The sequence below is a fragment of the Drosophila albomicans genome, chromosome 3 (assembly GCF_009650485.2).
Source record: "Drosophila albomicans strain 15112-1751.03 chromosome 3, ASM965048v2, whole genome shotgun sequence".
NCBI classification, from domain to species: domain Eukaryota; kingdom Metazoa; phylum Arthropoda; class Insecta; order Diptera; family Drosophilidae; genus Drosophila; species Drosophila albomicans.
Window position 1 is genome coordinate 24,599,221 of NC_047629.2, and position 16,442 is coordinate 24,615,662.

The window sequence follows — 16,442 nt, forward strand, 5'->3', positions numbered from 1 at the left end:
TGAAGAAAAAATTTGAAAACAACACAAAAAAAAGTAGCGACCACCCGAGCGTAGAGAAAGAGCCCAAAGATGGAGTTTGCCATGAGATGGATATGGAGAGTTTATAAGATGAGGCTGGCACATAAACAGAAAACAAAAAGAGTTATTATGTTCAAATTTGCATAAATTTCACGCTTCACAGTGAAATGATGCAGAGAGGAAGTTGTTAGAATGCCTGGAACGTTGTATAAGATACTCTTACCAATTCATTCCAAAGTATGTAAGACTAATTTCTTAATCACTGTTTGCTGTTCAATGTGTGTGTTCCACCAAGGGAAGTTATCTATTTTCTTCTACTCTAGTTTCCTAATAGATTCTCCAGATAAGGAAGCATCTGGGAAAAAAGTTCTCAGCAAAAGAATTTAATTACACATTAGAAGAAGTTGTAATGACAATGCAACTCTATGAATTTATTATCTTCACATACTATCTGACAAGTATACATTTAATTCATAATTCTAATGAATAATTGATCAAATAATTTAGAAATAATAATAATTCAAGAACTCAATTTACAAGTTTAATTAATATTTATAACATTACAATCAAAATTAATGCAAGAAAATTTTTGAAAGTACTTTAAAATTACTAACTTATTAAAATAGACAAAACAATTTATTAATGAAACGTATGATTCAAAATTCAATTTTAATATACCCAAACGTATTTTTAAAGTATCAAATATACAATTTACATTATTAATAATTATTGATTGACAACAATATTTATAAAATTTTTCAAATGAACTATAGAATTCATATAATATATTTTACATAACTAGCTAAATTAATTTAGAATGAAAAATATTTCTCAAAGTGGAAATATTCCAACTAAATTGGCAATTTTTAAAACCTCCAAAAAACAATTCTAGAGAAATATTGGTCATATATTATAATTAACATTAATATTAGCTTAGTATAAAATTTAATAAATATTCTTTAAATGTATTTACTATACATAAGAATAGGAATAATAATTGGTTCTTATTCACGACGATTATATATAAATAAATATACTCTCTCTTTTTAAATGCTTTAAAAACTTTAGCCCAACATTTTGAGAAATTCACTACCCATATGATGCACATCGGTAAAGTGCTCCAACAAAGATTTCTCGCACTTTGGATAAACCGTATCACAACTGACACCCGCATGGCCAAAACGTTCAGCCTGCAGATAATCGTTATCCGTGTGCTCTGAGAGCGTATCCTTTGAACTAGAAGGACTATAAATATGCAGTTAGTTTATGCGTCTTTAGTGCCATTTAGTTCACTCTACTCACGTTAGGAGTATGTGCAAAAGTTCTCCCAGCAAACCGTTGCGTTCATCAAACGGCGCTGCAGAACTTTCGCAAATACTTTTCAACACACACTGGCGTCCATTTAGTTTCATGCGTAGAGCAAGATTCTCAAAGCACTGATAGACAGCCCAACGATAACCATCCCAGGGCTTTGTAGAGGCTTCTACGACTCTAGAAGCAACTCCCAGTTCCTCGTCAGTCTTTCGTAGCATTTGCTGAAATATGGTGGCATTATCCTTCAGCGATCGATCGTCGATATCGACCACATTCTTTGTGCGTATTTGTTCGGCTCTGTTGGGCAAAAAATACTGCGCCTTGAACACATATCCTGTGGTTATAGACTCAATATCAAGATCATCTACTGCTATACCGAAACCTGCTATCAACTGCAAGGCGAAGATATTGAATTACAAACTCACTAGAATTCACATTAAATACCCACTTTAAATCTCGCTGGATGACTGCGTGGATAAATCAAAGGCAGCCAACGCGCTTTTCGCACCAACAAATCACTTTCATCATGATGAGCGTAACTGTAGCTTTCATTGTAAGCGGACACAACAGCCAAACACACTAAGCTCACAGTAAAAAACAAGAAAACATTCCTAAAAGACATTATCCTTTAAATATACGCACGATAGTTTTGTAGACCGCACAGTTTGAATGTTATTTCTTGACTATACTGTTTGAAATTGGCATGTGATATCTTCTTACTTTCTTTTATTAGAAGTAGCAAAGCGTAAAAAAAGCGAAAGTGCCAAACTGATTAATTAGTTAGACAAATCCACAGATATAAACAGCATTGAGACAAATATTTCGGACGCCACTGTGTGCTCATTTCGACTTATGACTAAAATAAATGAGAGTTTCGGTTTTCTAGCTAAAACCGTAAAGTTCGCGTTCTATCAATTAACACCTGACTAGACTGTAAATACTGTAAGTACACTGAACAACATTTCAAAGGAACTACAAGAAAAATACTAAAAAATATAAATGGTCTACAAAAATTGTAAAGTAAGTCCTAAAAAATTCCCTTTTCCGAAATAAAAAATAAATCTATCTTCTTTTAGTTACTAATAGTTTATTGTCATTAGCAGATTATCCACATTGTCGTATAGTGAGCTAAAATGTTGCAACAAACTGTGACTGCACTCTTTGAAGACACGATTACAGCCGGCGCCTGTTTGGCCCACCTTCTCGGCATAATAATACTCATTATCGGCATGCTCCGAAAGCTTATCCACCGATGACGAGGGCCTATAAATAATTCGTTAACTGAGAGCAACTACTCAAAAAAGTTGAACTTACGTTAAAAGTATGTGAAGCAGTTCGGCAACCAATCCATTGGTGTAATGGAAAGGCTCCTCGGCAGCTTCACATATGCTTTTCAGCACACAAATTCGACCCTGATATCCCAGACGCTGGGCCAATCCCTCCAGACCCTTGTACAATGTCCAGCGATAACTGCTAAGCACTTTGTTCGTTCGCGTCAGCAGCTTCTTGGTGCTCTTGCCCAGATCATCGGCACCCACGAGAAAGTTCTCAAACATGGGCCTATGGCGACGTGCACCCGTGGAACCAGCTGTGGGCACCTGATTGATGGGCATAGATGTTGGCGTACGTAATGCATCCGGCGTTTCTGGCAACCAATATTCCGCCTTTAGCACATAGCCAGTTGTCACCGCCTCGTAGTCGAGATCCTCCAGTGGTATACCAAAACCGACAACAATCTGATTGAAGATAAAATCAGTTCCCGTTCGCGCCGCCATCAATTTAGATTACGATTACGCACCTGGACACGAGTAGGTGATGTTGTTGGAAATATAAGCCACGGTATAGGAGCTCTTTTACTGCGCTGGTGTTTTGAGAGACTGCCATAATCAGCGGCCACAATTGATAACAAACTAGAGACAATGCTCAGATATAGACCAGAATTTATTCTCGATTTCATTTTCAATTTGTGTTTTGATAGAATATACAACTGTTGACGACTTGACTTGCGCACGTTGTTAATGCGTTGCCCAGCAGCGCGATACTGACTCTCTCAGCATACACAAAATAATAAAGAATTTCAATATAAAATCGAAAGAATTCTATAACGCGTTCTGGCCTCACGCATTTATTAACAAACAAAAGTTAAAAGACGACGTTGTCTTACTTTTAATCGAAACTACATAGAAAGAATCATGTTGATCTCTTACTTTCTGTCGGCTCCATAGAGAAATGTTACAGATTCCAATAATTAGCACCAACCAATTGACGCTTCCCAGACACACACACAGTGACATACATACATAAGACTCTCGAGATGACCAAGTTACTAGGCTAGGTCGGTCATGCGGAAACTGTGTAAAACTTGCATATTCCAGTTTTAGCTAAGCTCGACATGGTTCTTTCCTCAATTTCATTCATAATTTCTCTGCTCATACAGGGTTGGGCAAAAAATTCAACAAATTTCAATTTCAGTTTTTGATGAAATAAAATAGATAAGCTGATCATTTATATTCAGAAAATTAATCTTATGAAAATTGAAGGAAAGTGGGAAGTGATTACTATAAAATTGTACTAATAATAAAAAAAAATACTTTACTTTATTAAATAAAAAATATGTAAGAAAATTGTTTGGGAAATGATCATTTTATACAATTGTAAAGATATATTATTAACATTAGAATAATTTGAATTCGGATTTTGGATATAAAAAATGTTACTTTCAGTATCATCAGACTCAAACCGTTATTTCATCTTTTATCTGCAATACTATTGTTGTTGTTTATCTTCTAAGGAAGAATTTTGAAGAATTAAGTATTCTTGCACTATTAAATAATAGTTTTAGGTAATCTAAACTTCCCCTTAATCAACTTAATTTTTTATTATTATTTATGCTTATTCACATTACGTTTGTTCATTTGAACATTCATTTAAGTCGCCACCCTGTAGTTGAGTGCTTCTTTTTGTTCACACCTATTAATGTTAGAAGCTTTCTACTGTTGATTCTTTGGTTGCATATGCCATCTGCAAATTTCCAGAGATCAAGTGCAACTTGCAACTACAAGTGGCAAACAGTTGACTACGCGCCCTGCTAGCGATGAGTTCTAACCGTTGGCGTTACTTTGACTTCATCCTTTCTGGATTATTATTTCTTTATGCCAGTGTTAAGCTCACAAGTGCTGTGCTGTTCTTTCCTCGTGGCGGTTCCATTGGAGTAACTAAGCCAAGCGATTTGCCACAGAATCCTGATTTAATTACGTGTGCTTTCAGTTATTATCTGCCGTGGCCATTCCCTTGGACCTGACGTATCGCAATGTGTACATGGCATTTAACTTTGAGTCCAACTATGGTTTGCCATCAAATAACTCATATAATGAGTGGATTGATAGGGTAAGTCAGGAAGGATTCTAATACAATGCACACACAATACGTTATCACATTTGACAGTGGGATCTGGATGAGGGATTTCTGGGCATTGGCAGCGATGTGACGCCCATAGATGGACGCAATGATGACCATGATAATGATAAGGACGACAACAACGATAACCTAGTGAAACGTTCAACTGGACAACCGCCTCGCTTTACGCGTCACGACTTCTATCGCGCGATTGTTAACTATCTGGGTCAGTATGGATTCAATGGCAGCGCCTGTTTGCTGCGTACCATCTGTGAAGTGAGCGCCGAGCCGCTGGATGTCCACAACGGCGTATTGGGCAGCATATTCAAAATTCTGTTCATGTAAGTTACTTATTGGAGCAAGCATGTGGAGCTAGTGGCTGCCAGAGATGGGCCATTCTCGAACTAATTAGTGGCCTTTCACGCCTTTCGCACACACAAAAACACAGGCCAACGACAAGCGCCGCCGAGTTGCGACTTCAGCACGTGGATAGCATCTATGAGGCATCCGAGTTGGGCACGCGCTACTCGGACTGTGCTGATTACGTGGCTGGATGTGCACACAGCATGCTGGACATGATAAGCGTTTTGCTCTAAAACTAATGTGTGCATGCCTGCACTTAGAGAATGCATTTCGCACCGACTACATTACACCAATGTTCTTCAATGAGACTAGAGTATCCTTCAGTTTTTTACTACAAAATTTTGTCTGCTCATAAATAATAAAAATACATGTGTAAATTATTATTAAAATAAGAATTAAAAAAATAGTAACGCACGTCTAAGAAAATTCAGTTAAACAGGAAGAAATTTCCAATCTATTTTGTCAGCCCAATTTACCATAAATATTTATTGAACATATTTGAAGACAAACGACAAAATGAAACTCAATTATAATGCAAAAGTTTCCCACTTAACATATGTTGTGCAGAATTTCATCATAGAAAACAACTTCGCACTCATAATGAAATTAAAAGCGTTTGCTTTAAAATACTTCAGTAAAAATCTAAGCGCAAATGAAATTTACCTAAAAATAACCATATGTGTAAAAAAATATTTTTAAATTACAGTTTATTATTACATATTATATAATATACAAAATAGGCATGGGCATATGAAAAATACCTCTAGAAACTCGAATAATAATAAATTAGTTAATATTCTTCATTATCATCATTACTATAAAATTCTCATAATATAACTAAGAATGGTTATGGTCCCCTGCTCGATTCAACATATAACATTTTGTTAGTAACAATGATACGCAATAGTTGCACTTATTTTCTACAGTGTTTTCCACATATTTTACAATAATAAATGCGAAAATCTGTGGCAATGTTTGCATAACAAGCGAACGAGCCAAAGAATGAGTAGAGTTGTCCGCCTGCTGCGTGAAATGTTTTAATTTCGCTTAAAGCGCTTAAGACACCACATTCAACATCCAACATCCACATGCATTGCCACATATCGCCCTGGCAACAAAGGCAGATGATGTTGATGAGTAGGGTCCTAAGCTGGCCGCAAAGGAATCCGCAAAAAAAAAGAATGAAGTACGAACACAGACAAGGGGATATGTGGTGTTGATGCCTCGCGTTTTGTTCGAGAACAAGGCGAAGAGTTTTGAGCGTCACATCGGTAGTATTTCATTCAGTCTTTCTTGCACTTATCCTCAGTGTTCTGTTTGCAGTGTTTCGCCTCTTTGATCGCTTTTTCCGCTCCTTTTGAGCACTCTTTTTGTTTTCTTATTTTTTGTGGTTTAAGGCTGTCAACAATGCTCGCATTTTGGATTCTTTAGAGAACAGGATTTGAACTCCTTTTTTTTATTTAGATTTTATTATTATTATTTTGCTTGTTTGTTGTTTCTTTGATTTGATTTGCCGCCTTAAGGGCACCGAGGCATTGTTTAAGCAGAGACCTTAGGTCTTTGATGGACTGGTGAGAGCGAATTACGCCTTCTTTGATTTCGAAAAGCTATTGAAATCATAATTAGAAGACAAATGCTTCACATTTTGGGGCACAATGGTCTGAAGAACTGCGTTGTTGCAGGGTCTCTAAAACTTAAGTGCCAATAAAGCCAGGGGTTAAATAAAGATCAGTGAAGCTGAAAGCTAAGCAAGCTAGTTTGAGTTGAAAAAAATGAATATACAAATAAATATGAGAAAGCCAACTAAAAACTGAAATTGAAATAGCGAATTTAATGTGCAATTAAAAATCTACTGATATAAATTTCTTGAAATAAGAAAATCTGTTAATTTACAACTACTTAACTGATCTGCGACAACATATTCGAAGACTGCTGAGAGCTATAACAGAATTGTAAATACACGCCTTGCGGGCTATAAAAATCACACTTTGAATGCATTCTTCTAGTCACATTTACGACTTTATTTTGTTGCCTCACTGCGCTGATTTATGACATAGTATTTCAGGACTTGCATAAAACATTTTAATTGACTTGTCAAAAAGGCAGGTGGCTGAACATTCAGATGGGGCATGCCACAGCCGCAGACACTTCCTGTGGGGAATTGGTTTCTTCTGTGGTTGTAAGTTCTGGGGCTGATACAAATTGATTTGTAATTAGTTGCAGTTGCAGTCAACAGTATGATTAACTTGGCAGTCGGACTAGCCTCCAAGCCAGCCAAGCGAGAATACCGCAGAAGTATAAAAAAAAAATTAAATGCAAACCAGACAAAGTCTAAGGTTACAAACCAGATGTGCGCAGGCGTGGACGTGCCTCAAGGAATTACATATCCACTTGAGCATTGCTTGGCATAAATTACACTAAAGGTCTGCATTATCCTTAGCAATTGACAGTTCCTTTAAGTAGTATACGCTCAATGACAGATGGGGGCGTAAATGTGACTTGTAAACGCGTCTGTTTGAGGCTCCTGTGGTTCACCCAAACCCAACAAGCATATGTCAACAAATGTTGTGGAGTATCTCTAACATATCATAGCACACACATATAGTATAGCATAATACTCTGTGGCAGTTGACAGTTGGGCGCAGTTCGTGTCATAAATCAGTGGACGGATAAGTGTATTAGTATCTCGATTTCAAACAACATTCTCTGCTCTGTCCCTCGCACTGATTGTTTATTTGCTGAAATTCCACTAGTCAGTTATTAAATTAGACTTTAATCTACTTTGACACGCGCATATGAACATTAATTGAATTCACAAATGAGCAGTTTATATGAAATTTATAAATTAACTAATTACCGTGTCGGTTTTATTATTGTTATTATTATTATCATTGTTGCTGTTGCTTGTTGCTGTTGCTGTTGCTGTTGCTATCGCAACGCTTTTACACGCCCCAACAATTGGATTAAGTGCATAAAATGAAATGGCATTTAAAATGCCGCTTTTAATAAAAACTCATTGCAAGCAATCCATTTTACTGTTTGCGGATTTTCAGGTTTATTTTAATTAAGTTAATGAAATGTTTTTACGTGTTTGTGGCGAGAGTGTGTGTGTAAGTGTGTGAGTGTGTGTACACAATGATGCGTTTTTCAATGGTTTTGGTTAACCAGAAAGATTAGGCCTACAAATTGTTTGAGCTGTAGATATTAATTAATAACTATAATTATTTATAACTTTGATGCTGGATTAAGAAGTACAGAATCAAAGCTGGGCAACCAAAGGCTTTATTTCATTATAAAAATTTCTAATTCCAAAAAAAGCTACGAGTAACAAAAGTTTAAAAAATGTAATTCAAAGTAATACCAAACATAAAAGAGTATAATCATAAATACCTGCAAGTTGTTTCTAATTCAAAAATAACTGATAAAAATCATTTACAACCTGCATTATGCTTTACATTTTATTTATTGCGTATCCATCCTCGTCAAATATATTCTCTCCCATGAATGTTTCGATTAGTTTAATTTGAGTGAACTATCTAAGAATCTTAACTATCTTCCGCATATGAGCGTATCAAATTTTGATGAGAAATTCTACAGCGTCTAATCATTAGCTGTTGTCACTGTTCCCACCAAGAATAAAATACAAGTCTTGACTCGCAGGCTTCCTTCCTTGTGCTTATCGCTAACATCAACACCTAGCTTCACCTGCTTAATCAAAAGTCATCATTTAGTTTGCATAATTCAAATAAAAAAAGGTCACAACCAAGACATCATCATTCATATTCATGTATGTCATAGGAAAAACTGCCCCATAATTTTCATTGCACCAACAACTCGCACTGCATTTATAATTTGATCGATTGCAGCGTTTCCAAACTGCTTTGACATTAATTGACTCCAAATATGCACAAGCGCATGAAATTATGAAAATCTTATTAAAGTCAACCAGCCAGGCGAGCACTGAACGCGCCTTTTGTTGGATTTTTCGGGTACAGGAATAAAAATATGGAAAAGAAGAAAAACGAACAGAATTCACCGGGCAAACTTCATAAATGCTAATGTGGCTGGCTGCCTTGACGGGCCAGGCTAAGAAATGATTGATGGACTTAGTCGAGGCGATGAAAAAAAACTTTGGTAGATTCGTCTTCTTCTGCTTTCTGCTTGTCGGAGTTTGAGGTTTCTATTTACAATTGAGTGCAAAATTATGCGGTGCACACCTCTAACGCCCAACTGCAAAAGGGATCAATTTCCCGCAAAGAGAAAGAAAATAAAATAAAAACCGCCTTAGGCCCAAAAATATTTCACCTTTTACCTTTGAGGCGTCTTTCGGCAACTCTCCCTGAGCCAATTTAATCCCCACGGCTTAGACACAACGAGCTAGGCTTAAGCGCCTTAACGCATGTTGCAATATGTGTTTACTAGAACCTAACATAGATTTAGCTATTATACTTCAGGGGCCGGATTGCAAATATTTTGAGGTTGCCGCCTTTATTTGCAATTTTGTTCCGTAAGAGCGGATTTTGCAATGATCTAAGGACAGGAAGAAAAACATGTTAAGCCAATATCTCTCGAGATTTGTGGGTGGATTTTTTTGAATGACATCTAATTTCTATGAGTTTCTCTAGAAATTGTTATCCAATTTTATTTGATAAAATTAAAAATTTTAGAAACAGAATTTGTATTTACTATTTAGAACTAAAAAGTATTTTGTTATTTAACATATGTACAATCAAAGGATACAAAATACCATAAGGTTCTAGATATATACCCAATTTTAAGTTATACAATGCAGAACTCTGAAAATATAACTTATTTTGAATCAAATAAATATGAATCAAATAAATAATTTTATTATTCTAAGGAAAATTTCAAGTCTAAGGCAACAATTAAATTAATCTTAAATAAAAATAAGCCCTAGCAACTCAATATTATAATCCACATTTATTTGACAAAATTAAAAATTCTATTTTCAGGATAGCGGTATATCGTAATCGACAACAAAAGACTACAACATAGTTTCCAATTTTAAGAACTTTTCCATTATTTTTAACAAAGTTTTATTTCATAAAAACTCACAAGGAATACTTTCTAATGCCTAGATACTTTTGTAAATGAATTTATTGCTTTGCTGATGCTACACCCAAAAATTATACTAATGCTCATAATATGTACTAACTTCTGATTTAGTAAGTGGGCTGCATTTTGTACTACACTATATTACTCAGCCAATCCACACATGGAAACCAATTTGCTTTTTGCTCACACGAATGTCTAGAGGCCGAGAATAAATGTATTCTCGACTCTTTTGTACATTATTCGTATCAGACAAACTGTCTAGAGGTTCCTGCCTGGCAGCTTTTGTTTGGGGATCGAGTGCGTGTGGCGCCCGTAAAAAGCATTTTGTGTAAATGCGGCGCAAAAAAAGCTCGAGACTAATTACAGCAAAAGATAACACCAGAAAGCAAAACGCACCAGGATAATAATCTAAGCAAATTTATCAACAGCAGTCGAAACGACGAACGCACACAAAAACACACACGCACTTCAAGATTCAAATGGAAATGCCCATGTGGGTGTGCACAACAACAACAAGAATAACAACATAAAGCAACAAGAACAAAAAAGGCAGCAAGAAATAAAAATAAAAGGCAACATAAAAATATATAAGCCTGGTGCTTTGCATGTGTGTGCAACGCAAGAAGACATAGAACACAAAAGGATACAAGTGAAAAATTATGCGATAGAGACTCGTACTTGGTAACAGACAAAAAGCAAACAAACGCCAGGCTACGAATAGGCCAAAGGGCAGGCCAAGCATTCAGTTCAGTTGTTTGTTAAGTGTGAACTTGAAGCAAAAACATGCCACGTGCCGCAGGCCAACAAAAAGGACGTATCAAGCTCACGAGCTGGCAACCAAGAGTGTTGGAAAACGAGAGAAAAATACAAACCTACATTTCAAATACCTAAAATAAATACCCTCTAAGTAAAAGAAGTGAAAATATGCACCTAATATTTGAAAATTATATTTATTTTTAAATGATCAGCACTGATCTTAGCGATGAAATTTACATTCCTTTTTTTATAATAAGCTGAATACTACGAGTATTATATATATTATACATTACATTATATTATTATTATATATTATTATACTACTCAAAAACGAAGAGAATGTCGTTTATATTGTAGAATAAAAGAATCCTCCATCTTACACGATAATCCAATCTATTGTTTTATGTATTATAGTACAATGATTTTGAAACAGTAAACTGTTAAACAAATGAAATAATCTCTTTAATTCTACACCAATACCGCAATGCCAAACTGTTGTCACATCCAATCCAACAAAGTGATTGTACCCTTGGCAATAAGGGAAGCATTGATATGACTACCAAATCGCATGTTACTTGAGTAAATCAAGAAAAATTTGTTTTCCACATAAATAACTGGAGGGGCCTGAAATGCGAGGAGGCCTCGGTGTAATATACGTGTACGAGTATCGCCGCCTGACAGTCTGGCAGCCACCTTATTTGACCCGGGTCGGAGCGTAACAGCTTTTTAGCATAAATTTCGAGTAACACGGCAGGAAGTCGTCGTCGTCATCGACGTCGTGCGTCAGTTTGCTTGCCACAATTTCCATTAGCGCGAAGTGAAGCCAAGCGCCACACACACACATACATACATACATACATATGTGACGTTGCACAGAACGTTTGACATTTTAAGGAGCGCCAAGCGAGTAAGACCCACAGGTAAACCCCAGAAGTCGTGCCGTACCCAGTTTAACTAAACTCGACTCGACTCCGCCCGGGTTCTGACTGACATGTCAACTGTGTGTTTAGCACGCACAATTTGAGGTAAAATTCTCAAAGGCAAAATGAATATATAAACGATGGACTAGCGTTAAATACACATAAGTGAATAGCGTGGCCAAAGAGCAAACAAAATGCAAAACGAACCTGCAGAACGATGCCAGTCACCAGTTCCAAGTCCCAATGCTCAGCTCTCACACAGTTCACCCCAAACAGCAAGCAGTATCCTTACTGCTCCCCTTGCACACAAGCACACACACACCTGTGGGAAGCTCTCAAATTTCAATGCAATGTTTAAATAGAAATTAAATGCCAGACCGCATTTTAGACTAATGCCAAAAATTGCGCGCTACCAACGTGTTCTCGTATCGGCTTACAGCATCCCTCCTCTCTGCGAGTTTTCCACTCTTCCTGCTGCTGCTAGTTACTGCTCCTCTTCCCTTCTAAAAGGACAGGTATCCCTAGTGTGTGTGTGTGTGTATATGGCAGGCAGCCTAAATCAACCACAACATATACACCTACTTCCTCTGTGCAGAGCTATGTCACATGAGACGCTTGCCAAAATACAAAAATTGAATACACCCGAGCACCAAGCACCGTTGAACTCGAGCCCTAACCACAATGCCAAGGAAGTGGCTGTGACAGTGACGCTGGCGGGTGACGGTGACGGTGGCGGTAGTCCTGTTGCAGGAACAGGAACAACCCAACACTTAGTTTCGGAAATGGCTCATAGCTGAATTACCTCTTGATGTATCTCTGATAGATAGCTGTTAGTCTGTGGCCTGAAACTCCTCCTCGGTCTCTTCCTCTGCGTCGGCTAAGTGTTTTTGAATTTGCAATGCACAAAGGTCCTTTTGGCATGAGCAAAATTTTGATGGTTTCTCGATAAGTTACCAAAGCGATTATAAACGATTCGATTTTGTCAAAGGCAAATGGTAAATTGAGTGCATGCAGGCTTTGAACCTAAGCCTGCAAATCCTAAGTCATCAAACTAAACAAAGAGAAGAGTTAAACTGAAAATCAGCCATAAGATAAGGTAAGATAAGTGCACTGAACTGAGAGAGGAATGGGTCAGAAAAAGTACTCTCAGTGAAAAGGGCTTTAAAAAATGTGAGTATGCTTTTATTTGTAATTTTCGATTAGATTTTGAACGACAAAATCATGAGCATAATGTATACTAAAAGTTAACTAAGTAATACTGAATATTAAGAATGGTTTTTATTTTTCATTAATCTTCTCACCATAACGCTTATGTTATTATTAAAAATTTCTTCTATTATATATGAGAATGGAAATTCGAATGCTGAGAGAACGAAATGGGTAAAGAAATATATATTATATATACTTTTATAAAGAAAAATATTCTGATAATGTTAGAAAAATATCAGTATATTCTTATTTATAATTTTAGATTAACTTATAATGTGAATTTTATAGAACTGAGTGGAAGCTTACAATTGGGCAAAAAAAATGTAGATGCTTTTCAATGAAAAATATAATAATGACGTTGGAAAAATGTCAGAATACTTTTATATACTATTTTAGCTTAATTTGTAATGGACAAATTTAGCAGGATATTTTACTTTAAAGTATTATTACTTTTAGGATATTTCATAACTGAATTATAAGCGTAAATTTCTACAATTAGTTACGAATTGTGTTAACCAACATGTGAATTCTAGAGAACTCGTTAATCAAGCGCCAAACGTTCTCGCAAACTCTGAAGAATTTTCCACGTATTTTCAGCTGTCAAATCATTCCCAATCGCACAAATCAAACGTTGTTCTACTTGGGAACTACTTTTGGACAGCGAGCGACCAACATTAATAACGCTTCAGTAGCGTCGCTCGATTGACAATAGAGAACCGGGCTTGGAATCCAGAACAAAACGACGCAAAGCCAATGCCGATGCCGATGCCGATGCTTTTCAATAAAAGTTCCGACAAAGGCAGCCAAAACAATTGAACGCTGCACAAAAGAGGCACAAAATTACAGCACACCGTTGAGTCCATGCATTTGATTACGTGGAAGCAGTGCAAAGGACCCTGGACACTGGACGCTTAACATTTTTCGGTAGAGTTGTGAGTCTGCATTGCGAGTCCTGCCCATTGCATTTGTCATGCGTGCAGAGGAAAAGAGAACAAGAGTGAGAGACGCAAGAAGAGTCCTGGACACAAGGCACATGCATTTCGCAAGTTGGACCGAGTCGAACAATTAGTCCACGCCCTTGAGCATTTTTACACCTGGTAATTGCTCCACAAAACGATGTGTAATTTTTCTTTAACGAATCTCAAATGACTTTTGGCATTGACCCTTGGCCGCATTGTTCACCAATGTTGACCACATGAAGAAGACGATGATGCTGTGAGGAACTCTAAAAACATTCGCATTACTTTATTTAAGCATTTTGGAGACATTTATGACCTTGGCTGCAGTTTCTTTTGGGTTGATTTTGATTAATGCTTCGTCCTGCCACAATGCTCTGACAATTGGGTTTTGTTTCTATTGAGGCATTGTGCAGCTGTAGGCGTTCTGAACTGATCTCTTTGTCGGCAGAGCACCTTTCTTTACACCTTGAGACAATCGTCGTAAATACATTTACAATGAGCTGACTTTTGTGAAGATATTGTTCCAAGGAATTGGCGGCCCTTTTACAACAATGTGCGTATTTGGCCAGCTGAAAAATTGGGTCAGTATGATTTAAACAAAATGAGTTTAAGTGCTGTTTGTGCGTGTATTATAATAAGCACTGTGCAAAACTTTTACCCATTCAACTGATGGCTTTTCAATAAACCATTCAGCTAAATCGCTGTGCCATCAGCTTGATGACGACACAACCTCATTATGGACCACTTTCCGGGCCCAATTAGTGAGAGTCGATGGCGATGGTGAGTTGTCTGAGTAGCGAGTGGCGAGTGGCGCAAGTGATCTTAAATTCAATTTAAAATGCATCAGCCTGTTTACCGTAATAATATCAACACATTTATGGATGCTTGCCTGCTCGGAGTTTAATCTTATAAATATCCACAATATCACCCTCAAGCGCTTCTCCATTCGATTGATGCGTTTGCCCATTTATCCATATCCAGACTTGCGACCAAGTCGCTGGCGCACAGTCCACAGTCCAGAGCCAGGACCAGTTTCAGTTTCAGTTTAAGCTCTTCTCTCTCTTCCACAGATGCACCAGGTGCAATACTTTAATGAGCTTTTGTTGTTGCTGCCGCTGCTGTTGCTGTTGCCTTTGCTGCTGCTGCTTTCGAGCTTAACAAGTGACCGACGTCGTCTGCGCCTGCGGCTGCTGCGTTTTTCTGCGTGACTGCAGCTTAAATAAATTTCAACTTGGCACTTTTTTGCGTGCAATGCCAAGGATTTTTTTCAGCGGAACAGCTGCTTATACCCTGTTTCAGAAGCCCTCAAAGGGAAGCTGAATTGAGTCGATACGCTTTAAGTAGTCAAGGAATCAGAATTGTAGAAAAGATACTCAAAGATACTACCGCAATTGGTAATCTAAATAAAATTGCAATAAGTGCATGTAATACGAAAAGTTACAGATAGCAATTATAATCTTCTTTTCAATTCAATTTATCATATAAATTAGTATATCTAGGCACATTGGCAATTGCAATTAGAAATATTGTTAGTTAGGATTACACTTGATGGCGATATAAAACCAGATAATACTAAATATATAATACTAAAAAAAAAAGATTGCAGCTCTTAGAAGCATTTTCTCAACCTCGAGTTAACTTTTCCAATTTTTTCGAAATAAGAAATATGATGCTCTAATCTTAAGTTTTCATTTCTAAGTTTAGCATTAACAATCAGATAGACTGTTAAATTATTGAAAAACGAATTGTTTTCATGTGGCTAATAAATTTATTCAGCTGATAACTATCACTATCAATTTAACTTGAGGATAAAAAAGCAACCCAGAGCATCTCGAAGTCGAGCTTTCAAACTTACAGCTTCTCAGTTGCATATTATTTATGATAAGGTCTGGCTTGAATTTTTATTTTGTAGCTGTTTTGGCTGGCGCAGTTCATGTTGTTAACTGATATTTTTGCATGCCAGACAAAAATGCTGTGTTCTGAGTGTTGTGTGCTGTGTGCTGTATGTTGTGTGCTGTACTCGTACCTGTGCGCATCTGTTATCCTGACAGCAGGCAGGTGGGATGAGGCGAGTTGATGTGCAGCGAGTCCTGTCGGAGTCGCTGTCGCAGCTTGCTGCTCGCACGCTGGGGAGGTAATCGATCTCTTGTGGTTTATTTACATCCGTTATTGAAATTCGCCTTTTTGCCATTGTTGTTGTTGTTGTTGCTGCTCTTGCTGTTACTGCTTTCGGTTGCCTTTGTTTTATGAATTGGCTTTTCAGTCCTTGCGCTTTATTGTTGTTGCTGTTCTTGGTGTATTGATGACAATTGCAGTTCAATGTGCAGCTGGGCTCCGTTTACATCCGGTGCGCGGCGCTTTTTAGCAGCAGATTTTTTTTCTTCCGCTCTTATTAGTTTATATTGCAGCCGGCGGAAGTAAAGCACATCCC

General features: G+C 37.1%; 3 protein-coding genes across 3 annotated transcripts; 1 reads left to right on the forward strand and 2 right to left on the reverse strand.

Annotated features, from left to right (window-relative positions):
* Positions 1-1,082: 1,082 nt before the first annotated feature.
* LOC117566535 (uncharacterized) lies at positions 1,083-1,954 on the reverse strand. The gene is made up of 3 exons (XM_034246076.1): positions 1,781-1,954; positions 1,321-1,724; positions 1,083-1,263 (listed from the first exon to the last, which is right to left on the reverse strand). Exons 1-3 carry the CDS (start codon positions 1,952-1,954, stop codon positions 1,083-1,085), a joined length of 759 nt encoding a protein of 252 aa, XP_034101967.1.
* Positions 1,955-2,411: 457 nt separating this feature from the next.
* Positions 2,412-3,289, reverse strand: LOC117566534 (uncharacterized). Its single transcript, XM_034246074.1, has 3 exons — positions 3,131-3,289; positions 2,647-3,068; positions 2,412-2,595 (listed from the first exon to the last, which is right to left on the reverse strand). Exons 1-3 carry the CDS (start codon positions 3,287-3,289, stop codon positions 2,412-2,414), a joined length of 765 nt encoding a protein of 254 aa, XP_034101965.1.
* Positions 3,290-4,425: 1,136 nt separating this feature from the next.
* Positions 4,426-5,759, forward strand: LOC117566533 (uncharacterized). Its single transcript, XM_034246073.2, has 4 exons — positions 4,426-4,543; positions 4,600-4,719; positions 4,777-5,069; positions 5,177-5,759. Exons 1-4 carry the CDS (start codon positions 4,427-4,429, stop codon positions 5,322-5,324), a joined length of 678 nt encoding a protein of 225 aa, XP_034101964.1. The 5' UTR covers position 4,426; the 3' UTR covers positions 5,325-5,759.
* The last annotated feature ends 10,683 nt before the right edge of the window (positions 5,760-16,442 follow it).

Excerpts from the sequence above, each read along its gene's own strand:
- LOC117566535 (XM_034246076.1), bottom strand. The coding sequence starts at position 1,954 with ATGTCTTTTAGGAATGTTTTCTTGTTTTTTACTGTGAGCTTAGTGTGT. Across the intron at positions 1,725-1,780 it reads GTCATCCAGCGAGATTTAAA|TTGATAGCAGGTTTCGGTAT; the intron begins GTGGGTATTTAA and ends TTCGCCTTGCAG. Across the intron at positions 1,264-1,320 it reads CTTTTGCACATACTCCTAAC|TCCTTCTAGTTCAAAGGATA; the intron begins GTGAGTAGAGTG and ends GCATATTTATAG.
- LOC117566534 (XM_034246074.1), bottom strand. The coding sequence starts at position 3,289 with ATGAAATCGAGAATAAATTCTGGTCTATATCTGAGCATTGTCTCTAGT. Across the intron at positions 3,069-3,130 it reads CATCACCTACTCGTGTCCAG|ATTGTTGTCGGTTTTGGTAT; the intron begins GTGCGTAATCGT and ends ATCTTCAATCAG. Across the intron at positions 2,596-2,646 it reads CTGCTTCACATACTTTTAAC|GCCCTCGTCATCGGTGGATA; the intron begins GTAAGTTCAACT and ends AATTATTTATAG.
- LOC117566533 (XM_034246073.2), top strand. The coding sequence starts at position 4,427 with ATGAGTTCTAACCGTTGGCGTTACTTTGACTTCATCCTTTCTGGATTA. Across the intron at positions 4,544-4,599 it reads CTCGTGGCGGTTCCATTGGA|TTATTATCTGCCGTGGCCAT; the intron begins GTAACTAAGCCA and ends GTGTGCTTTCAG. Across the intron at positions 4,720-4,776 it reads ATAATGAGTGGATTGATAGG|TGGGATCTGGATGAGGGATT; the intron begins GTAAGTCAGGAA and ends CACATTTGACAG.